Source organism: Neltuma alba, unplaced genomic scaffold (genome assembly GCF_004799145.2).
Source record: "Neltuma alba isolate B1F8T4 unplaced genomic scaffold, ASM479914v2 tig00010663_pilon, whole genome shotgun sequence".
Taxonomy (NCBI): Eukaryota; Viridiplantae; Streptophyta; class Magnoliopsida; order Fabales; family Fabaceae; genus Neltuma; species Neltuma alba.
In genome coordinates, this window is record NW_021635508.1 from 57,307 (window position 1) to 81,362 (window position 24,056).

General features: G+C 36.0%; 3 protein-coding genes and 1 pseudogene across 6 annotated transcripts; 3 read left to right on the top strand and 1 right to left on the bottom strand.

Annotated features, from left to right (window-relative positions):
- Nucleotides 1-1,572: 1,572 nt before the first annotated feature.
- On the bottom strand, nt 1,573-4,760 carry LOC114758076 (UDP-N-acetylglucosamine transferase subunit ALG14). Its single transcript, XM_028947094.1, is given in 7 exon segments — nt 1,573-2,126; nt 2,262-2,321; nt 2,419-2,565; nt 3,296-3,435; nt 3,530-3,554; nt 3,556-3,751; nt 4,433-4,760. Coding segments are annotated over 7 exon segments (747 nt in total). The 5' UTR covers nt 4,435-4,760; the 3' UTR covers nt 1,573-1,949.
- Nucleotides 4,761-5,573: 813 nt separating this feature from the next.
- LOC114758075 (E3 ubiquitin-protein ligase RNF14-like) lies at nt 5,574-10,237 on the top strand (annotated as a pseudogene).
- A 2,036-nt stretch (nt 10,238-12,273) lies between these two features.
- On the top strand, nt 12,274-17,337 carry LOC114758078 (E3 ubiquitin-protein ligase RNF14-like). Its single transcript, XM_028947097.1, is given in 7 exon segments — nt 12,274-12,614; nt 12,617-12,690; nt 13,135-13,651; nt 14,735-15,120; nt 15,585-15,820; nt 15,917-16,064; nt 16,945-17,337. Coding segments are annotated over 7 exon segments (1,788 nt in total). The 5' UTR covers nt 12,274-12,316; the 3' UTR covers nt 17,074-17,337.
- A 2,862-nt stretch (nt 17,338-20,199) lies between these two features.
- Nucleotides 20,200-23,684, top strand: LOC114758077 (pentatricopeptide repeat-containing protein At1g63130, mitochondrial). 4 transcript variants are annotated; one of them, XR_003741744.1, is made up of 3 exons: nt 20,200-22,774; nt 23,025-23,309; nt 23,408-23,684. XR_003741744.1 is itself a non-coding variant. In XM_028947096.1 (2 exons), the coding sequence occupies exon 1, from the start codon at nt 20,526-20,528 to the stop codon at nt 22,740-22,742; it is 2,217 nt and encodes a 738-aa protein (XP_028802929.1). In that variant the 5' UTR covers nt 20,200-20,525; the 3' UTR covers nt 22,743-22,774; nt 23,408-23,684. The 4 variants fall into 4 exon arrangements, 1 of the variants encoding a protein (XP_028802929.1); XR_003741743.1 differs by having other exon boundaries at nt 23,231-23,309; XR_003741745.1 differs by having other exon boundaries at nt 23,234-23,309.
- The last annotated feature ends 372 nt before the right edge of the window (nt 23,685-24,056 follow it).

The following is a 24,056-nucleotide window of genomic DNA, read 5'->3' on the forward strand; positions in this document are numbered from 1 at the left end:
TAGCTATCCTCATTAAAAGAAGGCTGGTACGAGAATTGCAGAGAGTAATTTCAATATTTAATTCTTTGCCCTACCTGGCTCTTCTTCATTGATCAAAACTCATCACAGAGAAAGTAAAATATTCTCTTTCTCAAAAAAATGTGGGGCTATATCAAAGATAAGCTCAGATCCAAAGTACCAGATACTATCAGTCTCAATCAGTTGATGTGAGCAACCACGAGAAGAATGAGAAAGAGGAAGACGCAAATTAAAAAATCTGTCCTATGAACCAAAATTTGACGTGTGACTATAGTGACTGAAAGGTATTGGGAGTTTGAAAAAATATAAGGCAATAATTGTATTGATGCACATGTATAGCTAATAACAACTAGAAGAACTGCGTCTAAAAGTATCAAAGTGTGATTTAAAATGGTGGTTGTGACTCGACCTTGAAGGCCAGTTGATGCACTTCCCCTTGAATGAAAACATAGAAGAGACAGTTTACTATTATCACGTGACTGGCAGCATAATCTTCGTTATACAACTGCAGACAATAATTTAATTGCTAAACGATAGGGATCTATTTGAAAGCTTACCGACTGAGTCTCTTGTCTGAAACCTAAATCAAAACACAAGGCATAAATATCCCGTTTGGCAAAAAGCATTAAAAAAATAAAAGATAAGGATTGCGATTGTAATTAAAAAAAATTATTAAAACAGTATTCAGTATGAGTAATTACTTGTTATATGGGATTAGAAAATACCACTTTCTTCATGGTATTCCTCAATCCCACATACAAGGGTTTCGCTAATCCCATATAACAAACAACCTCTTACGCTAAATACTTTTTTAATAGATTTTCTCAATTCCAATTTCTATCCATAATTTTCTACCAAACGGGATCTAAGATCTTCCTAAATTTAATGCCGACACAAAAGGTGTAGTTGATAATTCAAACCTTATGAGAACCCCTGCGTATTGCAACATCCCATGTATGGTTAGATCTTATGTCTCTCGTCTCTGTCTAACGCCCTAAGTTGTAAAAGAGACAGTAACAGGGACACTTATCTAAAAATGCCTGCTTACAATTTTTCTTAATCATGAAGAGAAAAAAGAAAGATTAAAATGTTGAGGTTTACACTACATGAGATACCCGCGTTTGTAGTATGATATAATTTATTGGTGATTATTAGTCCCTACTCTATATGGAAACTTCATTCCGTTCCATTTTCCTAATTGGCTACACTCTTGCTCTGCACACAACGAAAATGAGTTGCCAAAAATATATTACAATTATACAGAGAAAGTTCATATTTACCGATTACATTACCTTTATTACTTTGTTTTCTAAAACCTGATCCACTACTTGAACCATGTGTTTCGGGTGTATCTCGGAGATGATGTTCAACCTCTAGGCAGAGGCTCCATCTGTATAGTTCAGAGTCTGACCTGGGACTCGTCATAGCGCAATTCTTTATCCAATCAAAACAAAGAAACAAATATGCAAGGGACATTTGGGCTTTACTGATTCCATTCAAAGATGATACATGAAAAACAAAGGGCGAGGGGGAAAGAACTGAAAACAAACTACAAAGTAAATTATCTTCTTCGAGTAAGGAGTTAGTTCTTGCACCAAATTCATCAGAATATGCATATACTCAGACCTCCCTCCAGAAAGACGCCCTCCATAACAGCCTTATGCCAGCTCACAACTCAGCCTAGCTCAGACTAGTCTTTGCCTCTCCATTCTCACATTTTTACCTAATGCGAGCTGATTGTCATTTCTACCATCTCTTCATCCTTAGTTTTTTCATAACGTAACTTGCAGCTATAGCAGGAACAACATACACAAGTTTTCAAACAATATATATCATTGTAATCGAAATACAACTTTTTGGCCAATAATTGCAATGTAATTGGAAGAAACAAAACAAAAATGCTGGATTAAATGGCATCAGGAACTAATAAACTACATCAGACGACCAACATATGTAGCTCGTGGATATTTTCTTTGCAACTGAGGCCATTGAACAAAAAGCTGATCAGCCACCCGGAACTTGTACAGGAGCAGGCCACTTAAGGAAAGTCTTCTAACTCTTGCAATACTCTCAACATAGAAAATTGATGACCACCGGATCCCCAATACCTGTGCAGTAGGTTATCCGCACATCAATAGCAACTTTATTTATCAATTAAGTTCTACAAAGACAAATGTTACCTGGATAAAAAAATTTAATGGAAGAAATTATGGGAAAAATTACAGAAGGAAGGGAATAAGAACCTTAAATAAGAATGCGATTGCACAGATGGGAATGCAAGTTCCAGGTCCATTGCAAAGAATCTGGATACAGCAGCACAGAATTAGTAAAAAAATTTCTAAACTAGTAGGACGACTGCACCAGCAAGAGGAATCAAGCATATAAGAACAGACACAATACCACTTGGGGCCTAGTTTTAATCATTAGCCACGATGCATGCATCATTGCAATCAAAGTTGTCCAAATTGAGGTTATATATGATTGACCAACTTCCCTGCTCCGATATATCTGCATGAACTGAGCAGTATCGGGAACCCTGGTTCCATTCTGCTGTGAAACCTACTTTTAATCAGAATCCATAAACTGGTGATACCAAACAAAAATTCATCAGCCTCTCAACAGGATGCACATTGCATTTGCACCTCAATAGAAGGGAATTATCTAGAAGGAACAGCAAAAAGCATACAGAAAATTCCGATTTCAATAGCAATTTTAAGTGATAATAGTTTCCACCAAGATTGACAACAGCCAAACTATGTGTAACAGGTAGTTCATCCCTGAATATCCACAAGAAAAGCTACAAGGGAAGAGCAAAAATTCTTTAAATCAAGCATCAGCAAGATGACCTCTTAGTAATCATATCCATAATAGGTCAAGTGTAATTATCCCACATAAAAAGAACTTGATGGAACTTCAAGGTTATCATGCAATTTTCATGAAAACATCACCGGACAAGAAAAAAAAATTATGGCATTTGATCTCTCAATCTCCTACGGCCACACTACACCTTGAACTGGAGGCATATGGGACTGGTAACATAGGGCATCAATAAAATGACACAAATGTGGAAGCAAAGAAAAACTGCATGAACTATCCCTCATAATCAACAATCCCAATGGACAACAGGCGCCCTTCCAGGTTCATGGTAATGAAGCCTTTTTTTAGGATATAACCCTCACTCTGCAACTTGGGAAAAAAGTTTTTTCAAGAGGGATAAAAATAAATGCAACTGAGTTCATTAGATTCAAGGGACTTTTCAAACCAGCAAAAACAGTACCTCAGCTGCAAGGTTGTTCTCCAGCAACTGAGCTTTTTGAAGACTCATATTATCTGTGGCAGCAGCAATATAGAATCTTGGGGTAAACCTATCTTTCTGTAGCACTCCCAGGAGATTAAGCATCTCAGCCGTATGACCACCTACAGTAGCATAAAAATGTAAGCAAGCAGATAGAATCACCATATATTGCTTTGCTATGAGTGGAAGAACAGGACAAACGGCATAGTTTCAAACCTGATCCTAAAACAATTAGGGTGCTGAAGAGGTCTTGTAGCTCGTCGACTATATGGTCTACCACCCCATAATATAACATAAAGAATACGAACCAAGATCAACGTAATAACAATGGTACATGAAAAGGTACTGATGGAAACCATTCCAGAGAAACTGCATCCATGGCCTTTTCCCATCATAAGCATCTTCAAGTATTCAATCAATGGTATAATGACAACTTCCCTACAGAATTAAAAAAAAAAAAAAAAAAAAAGCAAAGGGAGGAAAAACAATTAGTATCATAATTTCACATTGATTTGTGAGTCAACAACAACCTACACTAAAACATGGGTACATTTAAACACAAATTTTGTAAAATTTTGATTGCCAACAAATCGAATGATGAATACATGATGTAATTGCCCAGATGTGAGAGAGAACAAAAAGTACAATTTTAGAACAATCACAATGACTGAAAAAACAGGCCGCTGATTTTACAAGAGCAAGTATAGAAGATTAGCTTAAGGGGAAAAAATGGAGATTTAACACAAAATTCCTTTTAGTTTTTTGTCGCGAATAGGCTAAGACTCAATCCCCGGCAAAATATATTTTGATAACAGAATGTAATACAAGAACAAATTATATGAGTGGGATACTGAGTTAGGTCAAGATCGTGTCAATAAACCAGTATGTGAACTAAGACTTCACGCAGTGCATCAGCCGGCGGTAGAGGGCTAGAGCTCACTCAAAGGCAAAGAACAGTATCAATATATTTGCAGGATTAAATTTAAGGACCTTGAAAGTAAGATCTAAAAGAAGGAATTATAAAAGAACTACATCCATTGCGGGGAACAAAAGAAGGGGAAATCAAATGCACGCATACCCGGACGAAATTAGAGTGTTGACAGAAAGCACGGTGGTCTCATCGAATTTGGGGCGGAACAATGCGAGCTGTGAGTTCTTCGACGACGAGGTCAGACGGAGACCGCTGTCACATGAAGAGAGCTGAGAGGCAGAGATCGATAGATCTGGGGCGAGAAATCGCCAGAGGGAGTGAGAGGAAGAGATCGATTAAGGCATGGGGAATATTGACGGCGTTGATGAAGAGTGGTTCGTAGAGATATGATGATGGGGCTTCGAACCCCGATGGCGGAGGGGGTTTGACGGCGACTGAGAGTGGCGGTGGAGATGAACCCGATGGAGGAGGAGGCTGGCCGGAGAGTCGATAGGGATGAGGGGAGACGGAGTCGAGGGATTAGTCCAGGTGGGAACCTTTTTTTTTCCAAATATCTGACTTAAAAAGTGAGGTGGATGGCACATGGTGTGCCACCTCAGCATAATTAAACATTGACCGTTTGTACGGCCAATCCACATTGCCACATTTTCACTACGTTGCTCCATCGAAAAAATTCAGGGGTGCTTGCATGCATCACATAAAAGTGTTTCTCGCTATGAAAAGACTAATAATGATTGATAAGATATGCTTAAAACGAACCTGATTCTTTTAATCTATCTATCTTCTGTTATCTATTAAATCTATTTAAATCAGATCAACTCGATAATGAATCAAACAAAACCATAGCAAAAAAACAACATTGATTTTTATGAATTTTTTTCTTATATTTTATCGTGCACAAGTATTTTTTTTATTAGAGCTTGTTGAATATGTGATCAGGTATAAAATATGAGCATATCTTTCACTAAAATTTGAATTTTGATTAACTTTTTATTAGAACAAATCCGTTTAATAAAATGAATGCATTTTTACTGTTTGGCGCTTGGCGTTTTTACTGTTTTGTTTCAGACTTTCAGGGGTGTCAATGGCAACAGATGGTACATTCAAGAACCACCAACCTCCCGGTTCTCAGCGGAAGCGGAGGAATCAGGGCGGAAAGCTCAAGTTCCGCTTCGTCCCGAAATCTGAATTGGATTCTTCTAATTCAGAGGTTGATCTTGCGCTTAAAGAATTAAGTATTCGCGAGGAGGTTGGTATCCCGCGAGAATTGGACTCGGGGAGCAAGCACCATTTGGAGCTGAAGAGCAAAGTAGAAGATAAGAGGGAAGATAATCATGTGGATGATTCAGAGAAGGAAGGGAATGGTATTTACAGTAGACTGGATCAGCTAATGAGGAATGTAGGGGAACCGGAATTGTCAGAGGAACAACTGAGTATAAATGATCAATTGCAAGCAGATGAGGTGATGAAGTGCACAATTTACCTTGTCATATTCATTCTAGTCAAGCGTATCCTCGGACTTCTTTTAATTATGGGATTGACGATTGAATTCCATTAAAATTGCATTGGAAGTCAGAATTTTAAATCTTTTTGACTTCTTTTTGAAACACTGATTTAGATATAGAAATATCATGTCATTGATGATTATTGTCTTAATTTTGGAACTGTCTCGATAAATTCTTTTCCCCCAGTTGCTTGCATTGGAGTCGATTTATGGAGAAAATGTCTTCAGCCTGGACAGATGGAAAGGTCTCCGTTGTTTTCAGGTCTTGCAGTAACACAGTAGACTAGTCTGAAAATTCTGTTTTTCTTCCTTTTTTTAACAGAAAATTGTCTGACATCTAACCCCGGATTGTGTATTTATTCCCCTTCGCTTTCGCAGATACACATACACATTGAAGTTTTAAATGAAATTGGCATCACAGCTAAGCTGAATTCTTCTGATGAGCATAAGACTGCAAGCAGCAATGCAGATGATTTCTCATACTCTTTTAAAGTCCAGTATCTTCCACCTATTATTTTGACATGTTTATTGCCAGAGTCATACCCAAGCCATCAATCGCAGCATTTTATAATTTCTGTTCGGTGGTTAGACCCCACAAGAATTTCTAGTCTATGCTTCATGTTAGATTCAATATGGACTGAGCAGCAAGGGCAGGAAGTTATATACCATTGGGTAGAATGGTTACATGGTTTTTCTCTTTCTCATCTGGAATTTGATAAAGAGATTATGCTTGGTCATTATGGCATGAAACGTGCTGGAGATGAACGTGCAGTCTCAAGAGCTGTGTCCCTAGATTTTGATATTCCTGCATTACGAAGTTACAACAAGGAGAGACATCACGAAACTTCCTTAAAGAAATGCATGAATGTTGCATTTGTTTCGATGTATATGCAGGTAATTCTTATTTTAGCCTGGCAGAATTTTGTGGTCACTATTAGTACTGTTGGCTAATTAGTGTTTCGAATGGTCAAGGTAAACGTATTTTGATACAGAAGCATTACTTACTTGGCACTGTTAACAAAATCTGATCCTTCTGCTGCCTTCTCTTACAGCATACAAGAAGCTTATGTCGCATAATATATTATAGTTTCAAGTATACTACTTGTCATTTGGATTATTTTTTTATCTCAGCAGGTAGCGAGTTCTCAATATTTTGGGGATGATCCCCTTTTGCCCATTGTTTGTGCATGTATTGAACAATGCTCAAAGTTAAATCTCCTTTCAGAGAGAGTGATTCTTATATTTTGTGTATCAATTAATACGGGTTGTTTAATTGTCTTACTACTAAGTTAAGGATTCAATTACTGAATCCAGCCTACGATAGAAAACCCACAGATAATACTTACCTGCTCACTCACTTGTGCTAAACCAATTCCCTCTATTCTCTGTTGTAGACTAGCTCATGATAGCTTATATTTTAGGAGTGTAATGTGAAATTGTTCATTTCATCAAATTTAACAGGTACAAATTATTATTGCTTTTAATGCGTTAGACGACACATTCTTTTTAATTCCTTAAAAAATATTGGTCTGATAGCTTAATCAAATCTGTATTATTGTGTTCTGTCTTTTTCCTATATCACTTTATCTTGTTTCTAATAGTTTTGGGGGATGATCCCCTTTTGCCCATTGTTTGTGCATGTATTGAACAATACTCAAAGTTAAATCTCGTTCGAGAGAGTGATTCTTATATTTTGTGTATCAATTAATACGGGTTGTTTAATTGCTTACTACTATTAAGGATTCAATTACTGAATCCAGCTACGATAGACTACGATAGAACCCACAGATAATACTTACCTGCTCACTCACTTGTGCTTACCAATTCCCTCTATTCTCTGTTGTAGACTTAGCTTATTTTTAGGAGTGTAATGTGAATTATTGTTCATTTCATCAATTTAACAGGTACAATTATTATTGCTTTTAATGCGTTAGACGACACATTCTTTTAATTCCTTAAAAATATTGTGTCTGATAGCTTAATCAAATCTGTAATTATTGTGTGTTCTGTCTTTTTCCCATATCACTTTTATCTGTTTCTAAGCTACCTGAGCTAATTCAATGCATTTGTACCTCTTTCCACATCTCTCAATTCCCCTCAAGCTGTTGGCTTGAAAAAAGTTTGATTTTCCACTTTATATATTATTTTCTGTTACACGTATGACTGCTATCCACTTATTTCTTATCTATCACTTAGAAGAATTGGGAACTAGATATTTTCGTTTTTGTCAATTAGGTTTGGAGTTTGCTCAGTTACCGTGCCAGCATTTTTTCTGCTTGAAATGCTTGCAAACCTTTGCTCAAATGCAAGTAAAAGAAGGCACCATCGGTAATCTTCAATGTCCCGATTCAAAATGTCCTGTTATGATTCCACCAACACTGTTAAAAAGCATGCTCAATGGCAAAGAGTATGAACGATGGGAATCCTTGATGTTGGAGAAAACACTTGCATCAATGTCTGATGTTGCTTATTGCCCAAGATGCGAAATGCCTTGTATAAAAGATGATGAACAACATGCTCAATGCTCTAAATGCTTCTTTAGCTTTTGTACCCTTTGCCGGGAGCGACGCCACATTGGCATAGCATGCACAACCCTAGACACGAAGCTTCAAATTTTGCAAGTATGTATTATGGGTTCATGTCTAGTTCTTGACTTTAGCAGCCCTCCACTGCCCACTCCGAAATAAAATGGAGTAGGTTCTTCTCACATAATTTGAATAATCTGATATACATGTGCAATCTTTATTTTATCATCGCCTTGTTACTTTAAGAGTTGCAAGGAATCTTCCAACAACCTTTTTAATCATCTTCGCCTTTCTAATGTAACAATGGTTTTTTCAGAACACTTTTGGGATTTTTTGCTTATATATAGTTTCTCATGTACTGAACAATGCAATGCTGCTAATTTCCCGACTTTTTACCAATTGGTTTTTGTCTCAGCCTTATGTACAATGTCTAGCTTTTATGGCTGGTTATTTATAATTTTGCTATGAGCTGAAGAACTTAATGTTCCCAGTTTCCTGATTGTTGTTTGTTACAGGAGCGTCAGAATTCATCTCAACTAAAGGAAGCTCAGAAGTTGAGAGAACGTGAAAAGATTAATGAAATGCTCAGCATCAAAGAAATTAATCGTGATTGTAGGATGTGCCCTTCTTGTCAAGTGGCTATTTACCGAAGTGGAGGTTGCAATAAAATGGTGTGTAGTAATTGTGGCCAACCTTTCTGTTTTCGCTGCAACAAAACAATGATAAATATGATCCTTACGGGCATTTCAGGTATTGGTTATGAAAATTGCTTGAATTTCCTTTTGCAAGAGCAAAATTCTTTAATACACAGGGTCCACATAGATCTGATTTTTTATTCATTCAAGGGATGGGTCATGTGACTTGTACTTAGAGGTTTGGCAAGAAAGCACAAATCACCGTCAGGTGGTAGGACAGTTACAAGTGCAACTCTCTTTTTCATCGCGGCCAAAGATGTCCTAATTGTCGTCAACTTAATGCGAAGGTGTGTAAAGTTTTCTAATTGTTCTTATCCCTCCTATTACTAAAAAGGAAAGGCAGTTCTGAATCTAAAAAATATTTTTTCTTACCACCGTTTACATCATCTGTGCTATTAGTAAAAAGAAACATCAGGCGGTCTCTCATTGGTTTTCTAATCCTTCAAAAATATTATTATACAAATATTGTGCTTTTACCTACTATTTGTACTACTTTGAAGAACATTCTACATGTTACGTTTTTTCATATTGGTTTTTAGCGTAAAGCATATCTGCTAGATTTTTAGTCCTGCTTACTTTTTTTGGAACATTCATGGTGCATTTTTTGTGTGAAGGTTTTGGAGAAATAAAGTTGAAGTAAAACCTTCATAAACTTAAAAAATTACACTCGCACGTTTATGTGCTAGAGACTTTAGAGAGTGGTGGTCATGATGTGTAAATTGAACTCCTTAAGCCAAGGAAGAGAATCATGTAACTTGGTGGTCAAATTTTACATTACAAAGAAGACTATCTTACTCCCATTGACTTTGTCTGAATTTTCAGTTGAAACACAACTCTTCTTGACATTACTAGTATCTTTCTTCCTTTTTCCCATTTTTGGGATATTCAACAGGTTGGAAACAATAACCACATGCTTTGTTGGGCATGCCAAAGCTATTACTGCTACTCTTGCAAGGAGATTGTTGGGCGTAGCACGAAGCATTTTGGACGCAAGGGTTGCAAACAGCACTCCGATGATTAGTACGTAAAGAGATCAATTATATCCTAATGGAAACAAATTCCTGCCGACACTGTAACGAGCACAATTCCGTAGAAGAACTATGCCCCAAAGTTAACTGTCGGAGTCGGGAACCCACGGCCTTATCAGTGAACCAGTGATAGATGAAGAATTTGCATGAGAGATGCTTGCCGGTGGAAACATCACCAAGACAAACAGTGTCTGCCCATTTGAATTCTTGACTTGACAACAAATCCTAATCTTTTTTACGAAGACCCCCATAAACAGTTAAACAAAATACATTTTGAAAAGTACTCTCTCTCCGTTCCTTATTATAAGAGACATTTGATGCTAATAGTATGTTTCTATATATAAGAAACACTTAAAAGTTGTATCTATTTTTTGTATTGATTTTCTATTTTACCCCTATTTATTTTGTTTCCAACTCATACTCTCTCTCCCTCCCACTTTTATTTCTTTTAATAATTTAATTGTTCTCTCTCATACTCTCTCTTTTTATTAATGAGGGCATTATTAGAAAAAACATTATACTTTTTAATATTAATTGTCTTCAACTACTTTAATTTAACTGTTTTTTTTATTAACGTAATTTAATTATTTGTCTTTTATAACATGGAACGGACGGAGGGAGTAATTACTAAAATGCTGCATTGAAAATTAGTTCACAGTACAATAAAATCGTCCCTACCAAGAATGACTTTTCATATTCCCAAGCAGCCAAGCTTTTGGTTATTTATTTTTTATCATCTCCTCTCGTATACCCCAGCCCTCAGGTATGCACTGTTGCATTGCACCGCTTCTTTGAGCGTGGCACCCGCATCACATGGACTCCTTCTTTCCTTTATTATTTTCTTACTTATTTTCTTCTTTCTTTGTCCATTCTCTTTCTTGGTTTTTTATCCTGCAAAATAAAAGAAAATCTGGGAATATTTTACAGAAAAATCACCTCTTATCTTAAATTCAAGAAAAAGTATGTAAATAAATTAAATATGTATAAGATATTTATAAATATGATCTAATACACTGTTATAACTTATTCTCAAATATACTCCTCTAGTCTTATTTATAAATCAGAAAGACTATTTTTTAGTTCTATTTATAGATTATCTTATTAAATTTTTTAAAATAAATGTATCATTTGACCCTTTTATGCTTTTAAAAATTCTCATTTGAATATTTTTTGCTATTATTAAAAATTAACAAACCGTTAAAATAATGACATTGATCATTAATGTTTTTAATGGGAGAATATAATTTTGATAAATTTTAAATTTTTTTTGATAAATTTGTACAAAAGAAATTTTAAAAATGAAAATTTTTGAAGCAAATTTGCAACTAATCTATTTATAATTATAACAGTAAAAGAGGGCATTAAAAAACGGAAAAAGAAATAGTTTAAGCTCTAAATAAGACTATTAGGTAAAGATTATTCATTAGGGCATTTTTTATACAGATTTGTTATTAGCCAATTTATTGTAGCCTTAACACGTTTGCCCTATTGAACTCTTTGTGGGTTGATATTTTTAGCGGGTTTCTTTCAAAGCTTAAGTCCGAATGAGCTCTACCGAAAAAGGGATAGAAAGTTTGGTTTGAATTATAGTGATATGCGTATTTTCAATACCTACATGATACTATTCCAATCTTTAATATAAGAACTAATTTGACATTCAATTTGATTCTAAATATAAGATCTTAATTCATTTTTTCTCCCATATTTATTTTTGTTTCCTAAAGTGGTCCTCGTAGTAGTTATGTGTTAAAAATTTCATCAAATATTGGTTTTAACTATTGCATATGATTAACAATAGTATTTTAGGGAAGACAAAATCAATTTATTACAAATAATTATTTTAAATAATTTTCTTAATTTACTCAAATTAATCAACTAGTGTTTATATTAAAGATAGGTGGTAATATAAGATTATGCCTCATTTTAAGAATTAATTAAAAAGTAAAAAAATACCATTATTTTTTTGTTACTAAGCACGTGTATCTTTTTATTAAAAATAATCCTTGTTCGAGGTGTTGTTGGATACTAATGTAAGCTCTTTCTTCTTTTTTGGTTACTAATGTAAGCTTTTCTTTTTACAAAAATTTAACATTCGACATATCGTGACCCAGTCGTTGCAGACCACAGGGTTTGTTTGCCCACCAAGCATGACAATGTCAGGCCTTGTGAAAGAAGCAAGTTCTCGTTTGACCGCCCAATGGGCCTCTAGCTCAAAAGTTGAAAAGGCAAAGTTTTTTATTTCCTTATATTTGCAGTTTGCACCGTATGGTGGCGGGCTTGTGGCGGTCGGAGTTTTCACTGTTTTGTTTCAGGGGTATCAATGGCAGCTGAAGCTCCCTTCAAGAGCCACAAACCTCGCTTTTCTCAGCCGAAGCGGAGGAATCAAGGTGGAAAGCTCAAGTTCCGCTTCGTCCCGAAATCTGAATTGGATTCTTCTAATTCCGAGGTTGATCTTTCGCTTAAAGAATTAAGAATTCGTGAGGTTGACGTCGAGCGAGAATTGGACCCGGGGAACAAGGACGGTTCGGAGCTGAAGAAGGAAGTAGGAAATAAGAGGGAAGATAATCATGTGGATGATTCAAACAAGGAAGGGAATAGTATTTACAGTAGACTGGATAAGCTCTGAGCGATGTAAGGGAGCCGGAATTGTCAGAGGAACAGCTGAGTATAAATGATCAATTGCAAGCAGATGAGGTGATGAAGGGCACAATTTACCTTGTCATATTCATTCTAGTCAAGCGTATCCTCGGACTTCTTTTAATTATGGGATTGAGGATTGAATTTCATTAAAAAGCATTAAACTTGCATTGGAAGTCAGAATTTTAAATCTCTTGGTCTTCTGCAGGTTTTGAAACACTGATTTAGATATAGAAATATCATGGCATTGATGATTATTGTCTTAATTTTCGGGCTGTCTCACTAAAGGGTTTTTTCCCCCCCAGTTACTGACTTGCAGTGGAGTCGATTTATGGAGAAAATGTCTTGAGCCTGGAGAGATGGAAAGGTCTCCGTTGTTTTCAGGTCTTGCAGTAACACAGTAAATTAGTCTGAAAATTCTGTTTTTCTCCCTTTTTTTTAACAGAAAATCGTCTGACATCTAACCCCGGATTGTGTATTTATTCCCCTTGGCTCTCGCAGGTACACATACACATTGAAGTTTTAGATGAAATTGGCATCACAGCTAAGCTGAATTCTTCTGATGACCATAAGACTGCGAGCAGCAGTGCAGATGACTTCCCATACTCTTTTAAAGTCCAATATCTTCCACCTATTATTTTGACATGTTTGCTGCCAAAGTCATACCCAAGCCATCAACCGCCGCATTTTATAATTTCTGTTAAGTGGTTGGACTCCACAAGAATTTCTAGTCTATGCTCCATGTTAGATTCAATATGGACTGAGCAGCAAGGGCAGGAAGTTATATACCAGTGGGTAGAATGGTTACATGGTTTTTCTCTTTCTCATCTGGGATTTGATAAAGAGATTACTCTTGGTCCTAATGGCGTGAAACATGCCGGAGATGAGCGTGCAGTCTCAGGAGCTGTGTCCCTAGATTTTGATATTCCTTCGTTACGAAGTTACAACAATGAGAGACGTCATGAGAACTTCCTTAAAGAAATGCATGATTGTTGCATTTGCTTCAATGTATATGCAGGTAATTTCTTATTTTAGCCTGGCAGAATTTTATGGTCATTTATAAGTACCTTTGGCTAATTAGTGTTTCAAATTGTCAATGTCCAATCAAAGATTCACTTTTTTCTTTTTCGTTTCTTTCGTTTGTTTTTTTTTTTTTTGGGGGGGGGGTGTGTTGGGGGTGAGCGCGCTTTACCGAAGCATTACTTGGTATTGTTAACAAAATTTTGATCCTTCAGCCTTCATTACTGCATACAAGACACAGGGACAGCATATAAGAAGCTTATGTCTCATAATATATTAATTTTAGTTTCAGCTTTCAAGCATACTAGTTGGTCTTATTGACATTAGGATTTTTTTTTTTTTTTTAATCACAGCAGGTAGCAACTTCTCAATATTTTTGGGGATGTCCTCCTTTGCTCATTTTTTGTGCGTATATTGAACAACACTGAAAGTTAAATCTTCATTCAGAAAGCGTGATTCTTATTCTGGGAAAAAAAAAAGAAAAGAAAAGAAAGCGTGATTCTTATTTTTTGTGGTAGTTAATATTGGACGTTTAAATGTCTTATTACTAAGGCAAAAATTCAATTACTGAATCAGGCCTGTGATAGAAAACTCTTAGATAATACTTACCTGCTTACTCACTTAGGCGCCAAACCTGTTGCCCCTATTGTTTTTTTTGTAGACTAGCTTATGATAGCTTATCTTTTAGTAGTCTAATGTGAAATTGTTGTTCATTTCATTAAATTTAACATGTGTTAGGTTTTCTGTATAATTTGCTATTATAACCTTGCTATGGCTATTAGATTTTTTTTTCAGTTCCTTAACAAATGCTGAATTAAATTTGTTCTCTTTGCGTCTTCGATCTTGTTCCCATATTACTTTTGTCTTGTTTTACATGGATAGATGCTGTGCTGCCTGAGCTAATTCAGTGCATTGGTACATCTTTCCGCATCTCAATTCCCTTTGGGCTGTTGGCTTGCAAAAGGAGTTTTATTTTCCACTTTTTTTTTTTTTTTTGTTGCCTGGGAGTGCTATCCACTCATTTCTACTGTCTATCACTTAAAAGATTTGGGAACTAAATACCTTCTTTTTATTCAAATAGGTACGGAGTTTGCTCAGTTACCATGTCAGCATTTTTTTTGCTTAAAATGCTTGCAGACCTTTGCTCAGATGCATGTAAAAGAAGGCACCATCAATAATCTTCAATGTCCCAATTCAAAATGTGCTGTTATGATTCCACCCACTCTTTTAAAACGCTTGCTTGGTGATGAAGAGTATGAACGCTGGGAATCCTTGATGTTGGAGAAAACTCTTGCATCAATGTCTGATGTTGCTTATTGCCCAAGATGTGAAACACCTTGTATAGAAGATGAAGAACAACATGCTCAATGCTCTAAATGCTTCTTTAGTTTTTGTACCCTCTGCAGGGAACGACGCCATGTGGGCATAGCATGCATGACCCTAGACATGAAGCTTCAAATTTTGCAAGTATGTATAATGGGTTCATGTCTGGTTCTTTAGTCCAGCAGTCCCCACCCGCAAAAAGAGAGAGAGAGAGAGAGAGAGAGAGATATGGCAGGTTACTTATTCTGTCTTGCACCCCCTTAAGCAACAGGAGTAGGTTCTTCTAAGAATACGTTATAGTTTGAATAATCTCATACACTGGTGCAATCTTTATTCTATCAGTGCTTTATTACTTCAAGAGTTACAAGGAATCTTCCAACCACTTTTTTGCATATATGGAAAATTGCCTTTCTGATGTAACAGTGACTTTTTTAGAACTATTAGGTTTCCATCTTTTTGCGTGTAATCAGATAGGATGATCTAGTGGCTTCACTTCTGGGAGTTTTTGCTGATATATACGTTCCCATTCCACGTTCTCTTTATTGTCATCCTCCCATGAGCTAAATAGTTTAATTTCCCCAGATTTCTGATTGTTGTCTTTGTTACAGGAGCGCCAAAATTCATCTCAATTAAAGGAAGCTCAGAAGCTGAGGGAACGTGAAAAGATTAATGAAATGCTCAGCGTTAAAGAAATTCATCGTGATTCTAAGCTGTGCCCTTCCTGTCAAATGGCTATTTCCCGAACTGAGGGTTGCAATAAAATGGTGTGTGGTAATTGTGGCCAATATTTCTGTTACCGCTGCAACAAAGCACTTGACGAATCTGATCCTTACGAACATTTTAGGTATTGGTTCTTGAAATAGCTGGACATTCTTTTTGCAAGCACAAAATTCTTTAATTTACAAGGTCCATATAAATCTTATATTTTTATTCATTCAAGGGATGGGTCCTGTGAATTGTTTCCTCAAGAAATGGTAGAGGCTTGGCAAGAACGTATAAACCACCGTCAGGTGGTAGGACAATTACAAGCTGAACTCTTTTTTCAACGTGGCCAAAGATGTCCTAATTGTCGTCAATTTAATGCAAAGGTACGTAAAGCTTTCTGGTTGTCACTTGCCAAACTATAATGAGAAATCTAATCATTGACGAATTTGAATAGATTTATTGATCATTGGGTTACTTTTTTTTTCGCCGGCAATAAGATAGTTGAGTTACTTGATTCACGGAATAGACGAGGTAGTTGAGACAATCAATTTAAATAGTTAATGATGAGCTTAATCTTTTCGAAACAAATGACATCAACATATCTTTGGAGTACTGAAATACTGAACAGGAAAAAGAAAGGTAGTTCTGGGTTTTAAAAATAATTTATTCTTACTACTGTTCACATTGTCTCTGCTATTAATAAAGAGAAACATCAGGCAGTCTCTCATTCGTTTTCTGATCCCTGAAGAATATTGTTATGCAAATATTGTGTTGCTACTTCAAACTAACATTCTATTTGTGTTATGATCTCTAACTTTGGTTTTTAGTATAAAACGCATCTACTAGTGTTTCTGTTGTAAAATTGCCTTGGCTTGGGGTGTTTTATCACCTGCTTACTTTTCGTGGGAACATGGAAGGAGCTGGTGAGGGAAAAGAACATCTGATCATGGGTGGTGCTCTTTGAAGAAACTTGAAGTAAAAACTTCATGAACTAAAGACATTAGGCTCTAACGTACGTTTATGTGTTAAAGACTTTGAGAGTGGTGGTCATAATGTGTTAATTGAAGTTCTCAAGACATTAGGCTCTAACGTACGTTTATGTGTCAAAGACTCTGATAGTGTGGTCATAATGTGTTAATTGAATTTCTTAAGCCAAGAAAGAGAATGATGTAACTTGATGGTCAAACTTAAACATTCTAGGGAAGACTATCCTAAACCACTTACTGAATTCTCTCTTTTTCCCATTTTTGGGATATTCAACAGGTTGGAAACAATAACCACATGTTTTGCTGGGCATGCCAAAGCCATTATTGCTACTCTTGCAGGGAAATTGTTAGGCGTAGCACGCAGCATTATGGACCCAAGGGTTGCAAACAGCACTCCGATGACTAGCAAGGAGATCAATTGTTATATTTTACTGGAGGTGAATTTTGCTGACACTGTAAAATTTTGAAGCTTTCATTATACACGATTTAAGATAGGGGCTACATGTCCATGGAGGGCAGTCGGAATATGTTGGCAATGTGAGTCCACTTGACGCGTTGCAAGTGCCTCACCGAGGGGTGAGTGGTGAAACTATTGTAATTGTGTCTCAGATTTATTTCATGTGATTTTCTACTGTATAAAATAAATATATAAGAGGAGTTTTGTTTGTGCTTTTGAGTGTTCTCAAACTGATTCCTAAAATGGTTCAAATTTGATAGTTTTGAGAAATATAAATTAATACGTATCAGTAAATTTTGATATGAAGGATTTAGAATTATAGTGAAGATACAGGCATCAAATCTCTTTTCCATCTATTGTAGTGTGTGGATTGATGTGTCATCTACAAATTTTCTCATCAATGGTTTAATAAATTGTAAATTTAATTTAATAAATTTTTGCCAACTTAGTTGTTATTAGAGTTGGTAATATGAGTTAAACTCGCAGGTCGAACCCGCTAACCCACCAAAAATGACAGGTTATGGTTGGTTAAATATCAACCTGCCAGTAAACAACGCTTTTCAACCCGCACCGCTTAACCCACAACCACTCTGCAGGTTAGCCCGCCGGTTAACCTGTATTTTTTTTTTTTTTGTATTTTAAAAATTTTGGTAATCATTATATGTATATTATTATATTATATATTCTATCTGAAAATTTAAAAAAAAATACATATATTATTTATTTATTTAGTGTTTTTAATCAAGTATTTAAACAAAAGATAAAAATTTCATTATATTTTTTATATTGTATAAGAAAAAAATTTTAAAAAATAATTGGCAGGTTGGCGGGCCAACCCATCAACCCACTATGACGGGTTAGGGTTGGCTAAAAGCCAACCCGCCATCTCACAGGACTTTTTTAGCCTGCACCGCCTAATTTTAACCCGTCACGGGTCAACCCACAACCTATGGATTGGTCCATATTACCACCCCTAGTTGTTATGATAAATATTAATTAATGAATTCATTTGCATAGACGTTTTTGGCATGGCTTGCCAAACTGTGAAGGTAAGTCTCAGAAGTACTGATATTTACAAAAGCTGAAAGATCCCTGTAAGATGCACCAGTTTTCTGACTTCTAAGTTATTCTTGCATAAATTTTATTAAATACTAATTATTTTACAAAAATCAAAGAACACTACACCAAATATTACTTGGTCATTGTTGAATGAAAGTGAAAATGGATAGAAAATTTTATTGAGGGATTGTGGATTATAAAAGAACTAAATTCATGTATTGAGGATGTTACGAACTGCATTTCTTGAAAACTAACCAAAATAGAGAATATCTTCTTAAATTTCACATAAAACGTATCAAGTCTAATTCATAAAATTAATATCACCGTGACTCTATCGGCGATTTTAGAAGGACAAATCCAAAATTTATTTGATTTTTGACTAACTTTTTTGTTGGAAAAACTAATACACATATTCTTGTAGTTTTGTCTCATTTTCAATTAGGTCCTCAAAAGTTTTTTTTAAAATTAAATCTTTAATGTTTTAACCGTTATAGCCGTTCAATTTCTTGTTTAAAATGGAGCTAAACACCATTAAAGAAGATCACTGCTATTGATTTTCAAGAGCCTTCTTCCTATAAGGTTGCTTGTATGGGGCAAGTGTAAGGCACAAGTCCCACCATGGCACCTCTTTGGCTAAGCTAAACCTCATGGATCCTTTGAGGTCTTCCCAGGCGAGAAATCAGAGATCATCTTCGATGTCCTGGCACATGATGGGAATTTTAAGGAGTATTCCTTCGACTGTGAGCACAGCTTTGGGGGATTCGTTGGGTCTGATGAGGATTAGGCCCGCTATGGCAGCAGATTAATCCCATTCGAGGATTGCACCTAAAGTGGATCCACTATGTTAGTGGATGTGAGCTTGTGCTTGAAGGGGATCCACCAATGTGGCACTGGAGTGTTTGATTGTGATAGATTGTTGCTACATCATGAGCCCTTCAAGCGAGACCGTCTTACGACAGCTAGATCCTCTCCTCCCTAACCATCATCCTCTAGCATCAAGATGTACATCTTGATTGTTAGGCCAACTAAATGGAGCACGTCTATTTTCCATGATTATTGGAAGAATAATAATGTGAAAATCTGGGTCTGAAGTTTATGGTGATGGATGAATGTATGTTTTTGGATTGAAACAAAGATATATGTTCCTTGGGTATAAAGAATAAGATTCAGATAGGGATTTTGATCTGCCTGTGATGGTGATTTTTTGAGGGATCAATGGCAGTAGTCATCTTTAGTGGTGTTAACCCAAATCTAACGATGTTTAAACAAAAAGAACTATAGCTATAATAATTAAAACATTAAGGATTTGATACAAAGGAAAATAACTTTAATGAGCTAATTCAAAACAAGATAAAACTACAAAGACCTGCGTATTAATTTTTCCTTTTTTGTTTTTTAATACTGATATATGATACATAAATTATATACTACATGTAGTCCTAATTATAAGAACTAGTTAACTAATTTGAGAAGATTAAGTAAAGAAGTTAAGTTAGTTATTTATAATAAATAGGTGTTATCTTTCCTAAAATATTTTTACTAATCAATTGTATTGGTTAGAGCTATTATTGTTAGAAGAATTACTTTGAGAAAAAACACATAAATATAAGAGACAAAGTGGATTGAAGTCTTTTATTTAAGATGAAAATAAAAATCAAATAAGATCTTTTATTAAAGATTGGAGCTAGTACTATTTATAAATCATATAGAAAACATTTTATACCTATAGTAAAGTAAACTTGTCATTGAACTTTGGGATACACGTGCTGTGTCTTAGGGCTATAAATTCCAACTCTTCAAATCAAATCAAAATGTCTTTTAAAAAAAACGATAAATAAAAGGACCATAGACACTCCAATTCGGCCAAACCTACTTTACTGTGCTGTAGCTGTTGTAGCTCCTCATTGTTCCGCGTCCCCTGTCCAGTTATACGTGAGACCTCGGAGAAGAGCTGAAGCCGCCGGTTGTTCTTTATTTTCTGTCATTGCCCCCAGTGACTAGAAGAAGCATATGTCTATCAAGGCGAGTTTTTTTTTTTTTTTGTGACAACGTCAAGGCGAGTTTTTGTGTCAAGATACATCCTTTCAGGGTATACTGTTTACATACCTCAACCATTGATTCCGGGCTATTTTTTAAAGATAGAACTTGAGAGTTAAACTAGGCTGCCAGGGAAGAGGGGTCGCGGAAATTTCTTTTCCGATGGTTGGCTATTAACCCCTTGAGGTTGTTTCCTTCTCACAGCTTTGTTAGTGCTGTGGCACCGTAACTGGTCTACGCTTGTTAGATTGGTATCGGAGAGGTTCCCTTGGTGCCGCGAATTGTGTATTGATGGGTGTATATTCATGTCGATAAGATGTGGAGTTGAGTTCGCTCTGCTTCACAGCAAAGTACTCTATTCCAAACAACGGTTATTTAGATTGTACTATGCTGCTTCTTCGGCAGTGATGTCTGAAGACCACTTGTTTGATGAAAGTCCTGAAGTTGATTATGCCAATGTAATGGTCAATTTTGGAGGAAATAGTATGAGAGTTTCAAGCCTGGAAAGAAAGGGCAGTTTATTTCCTATAGTGGTCTGGGTGATTAAAACCTCAAATTGGGAGACTGAACTTGCAAGAGATAAAATGTTCTGGAAAGCTGTAAAGCTATTTGGATTTTATCATTCAATCACTTCCTTTAGAATTATTATTCACATATATGCATCGGAGGGAATGCACATGGAAGTATTTGCTTTGCTCAGAGATATTGTTGGATTCTATAGGAAAGCCAATTTAGACGCGTTCAAATTGTTTTCAACTTTGTTAGATTCACCTCAGCATGTGGAACGATCAATTGTTGTGTATGACATATTAATAAAAGTACTTGCATCCTATTCCATGCTTGATGACGCATTTGATGTGTTCGTGAGAATTAAGCATCTGGGGTTTGAACCTGATGCATTGTCGTGCAATTTCTTGTTGAAATGCTTGGTAGAAAGAAAGAGGGTGGAGTTGGTTGGAAAATTATTTCAAGAGCTAAAAATCTCAGGCCCATCACCAAATATCTACACGTATACAATTATGATGAGCTTCTACTGTAGAGGAGATTGTGGGCAGGATGTAGATATTAACCAAGCTACCGGAATTTTTGAAGAAATATTGAGGAGTGGGGAAAACCCAACTGTTGTCACATATAGTATTTATATTCGTGGACTTTGTAAAGTTGGTTCTGTTGCTGCTGCTCTGCAATTCATTCGTGAATGCAGGTATAGAAAACTGCCTCTCAATAGCTATTGCTTTAATTCTGTAATTTATGAATTTTGTCAAAGAGGTGCAGTTCATGAAGCTTTGGAAGTCTTCCAAGAAATGCGGAGCTCAGGAGTATTGCCTGATGTTTGTAGCTACAGTATTTTAATTCATGCATGTTGTAAAAAGGGTGATATAGTGAAAGCTTTTGACTTGATTGAGGAAATGGAACTTTGTAATATAAAACCATCCATAATTAGTTACACCTCCCTCATCTATGGTCTATGCAAGAGTAAGCTGATGGAATTTTCAATGTGTGTGTTTCGGAATATCGGTGCCTCTGGATACAAATATGATCAGGCTGCTTATGAAACTTTAATCAATGGATATTGCTGTCAAGGTGATATGGGTTCAGCCAAAAAGCTTTTGGAGGAGATGATCACAAATGATCTGGTTCCGACTTCTTTTGGTTATCAGTGTATAATTGGAGGATTCTACAAACTGGGATTCGTAGACAAGGCATTGGAAATTCTAAATTCCATGCTACAAGGTGGTATTTTGCCAAATACCATCACTTGCAATTTTATTATCGATGGGCTCTGCAGAGAAGGCCGTTTCATGGAAGCCTTGACTCTACTGGAAGAGTTCCAAGACCAAGGAATTGACCTAAACTCTCATTCATATAACGCTGTCATCTGCAGTCTTTGCAAGAGAGGATATTTAAAATGGGCATGGGAGCTCCTTCCAAGAATGATGAAAAGGAATGTGCTTCCAGGAGTTGTTAATTATACAACTCTCATAGACGCTTTTGCCAAACAATCTCATCTAAAGAAGGCCTTATGGTTATACACTAAAATGCTGAAAGTTGGAGTCAGTCCCAACACCATCACTTATACAGTCCTCATTAACATCTTTTGCCGCGTGGGCAAAATGCATGAAGCTTTTGGTTTTTACAAGAAAATGATAGAAGATGGTTTGAATCCAGATCATATTTCATATACATCTTTAATAGCTGGTTTTTGTAGTACTGGAGATATGAGAAGGGCTTGGGTAGTATTCCAAGAAATGTTGAGGAAAGGCCTTTTGCCTGATGTATTTACTTACACATGTTTGATAGATGGATTTTGCAAGTTAAACCGGATAGATTCAGCCTCTTTTCTGTTTGATGAAATGAACAGAAAAGCAGTTAATCCTAGTGTAGTCACTTACACTATTCTCATTGCTTGGTACCGTAAACATGGATATGCAGATCAGGCGCATAGGTTATATCGTGAAATGAGGATAAAGGGTATTTCACCAGATGATATAACTCATACAGTTTATTTTGGGAGGCGGTAGAGCAGAAGCTGAGGTTTCATGATATTTTGATGGTACGTGCCTCACATTTTCTCATGTTTGATCGATTATTTATGCTAGTTTACTAAAATTCTCTCTAATTGATGGCCCATTTGAAATAACAAGATCATTAATTATAGAGCGCTTTTCAATAGCTGTCACACTCACTATTTTTTTTTAAAAAAAAATCACATTTCTTGCATAATTTTCTGAATTTAGTTTGAGGAAGTGTTTTTTCTTTTCCGAGAAATTAAATCATATTTCCTATGTAACTATACTTTGCAGGTTTAACGTTTCATTGTGATGTAGCTGACATTCTGACAATATGATTTATTGCAAACTGGAGGCATTGTTCTAGTAATATAAGTAAATGTAGTTTCTAATGTGCTTGACACACAATTTTAATGTGAGAGCATGCTAAGAAGGTTGAATTACTTGATGGATTTAAAGAATTGACTTGATAACTAATCACAATTTTTTTTATGGTGAAGGAGTCATGACTGTTTTGCACCGTATGATTGTGGCCAATAACAGAATTTGGATTCTTATCCTGGTCGTGGTGCTGAAGTGGTAAGGTTTTCCTTCATAGTAATGACTTATTCCTAAGGGAGAAAATGATCAGCATTTTAAGTTAGATCTTCACTTGCCCATATGTTTTTCCTCTTCAGGAAAGCATCTCTCAATTTGGGGATGTTATTATCAGCCTGGACCACTATGAGCTTGGATCACAACAATTGGTATCTATTTTATGGTTGCCCTTGCATTATGCAGGGAGCTGCAAGGTAATACTGCTTTGCACCGTGCAATGTGATCCAATGTGAAAGGAGAGGGACCAACTGGTTCGGGTCTTGCCTGCTTGAAGTTGATATTGCCAAGACTTTCGGATGAGATGACACAACAGTAGTGAAGGCAATGTACACTGTAAGCAAAGCTGGGGATTTCCCATTTGCTGCTCCAAGACGCCATTGGAACTCATTTTCAGCCCTTCCTACTTCCCTTGAATTTAACCTGAGAATCATTACTCTGGTTAGTTTCTGTAGTAGACTACATTTTCTTTGCTTTGTTTTGGGAAATAACTTTATGACCTTTATATTTGACTTTGTTATTGGTAGTGGTTGGTTTTTTTTCCCAAAAAAATTAATAGAGAATCATATATTGGGTTTTGAAACTGCCAATTTACAACGTGCCTGATAGGAAATAATATCCAAGAATCGGACAAGGATAGAGGAAAAATTGACAATGTTTCCAACCATATGTCCTTTGTTTAATTATATTATCAAGCACCACCTGTTTCATTTTTACAGCGTCAGTCATTTC

Coding starts and splice junctions, on each gene's coding strand:
- LOC114758077 (XM_028947096.1), top strand. CDS start 20,526: ATGTCGATAAGATGTGGAGTTGAGTTCGCTCTGCTTCACAGCAAAGTA.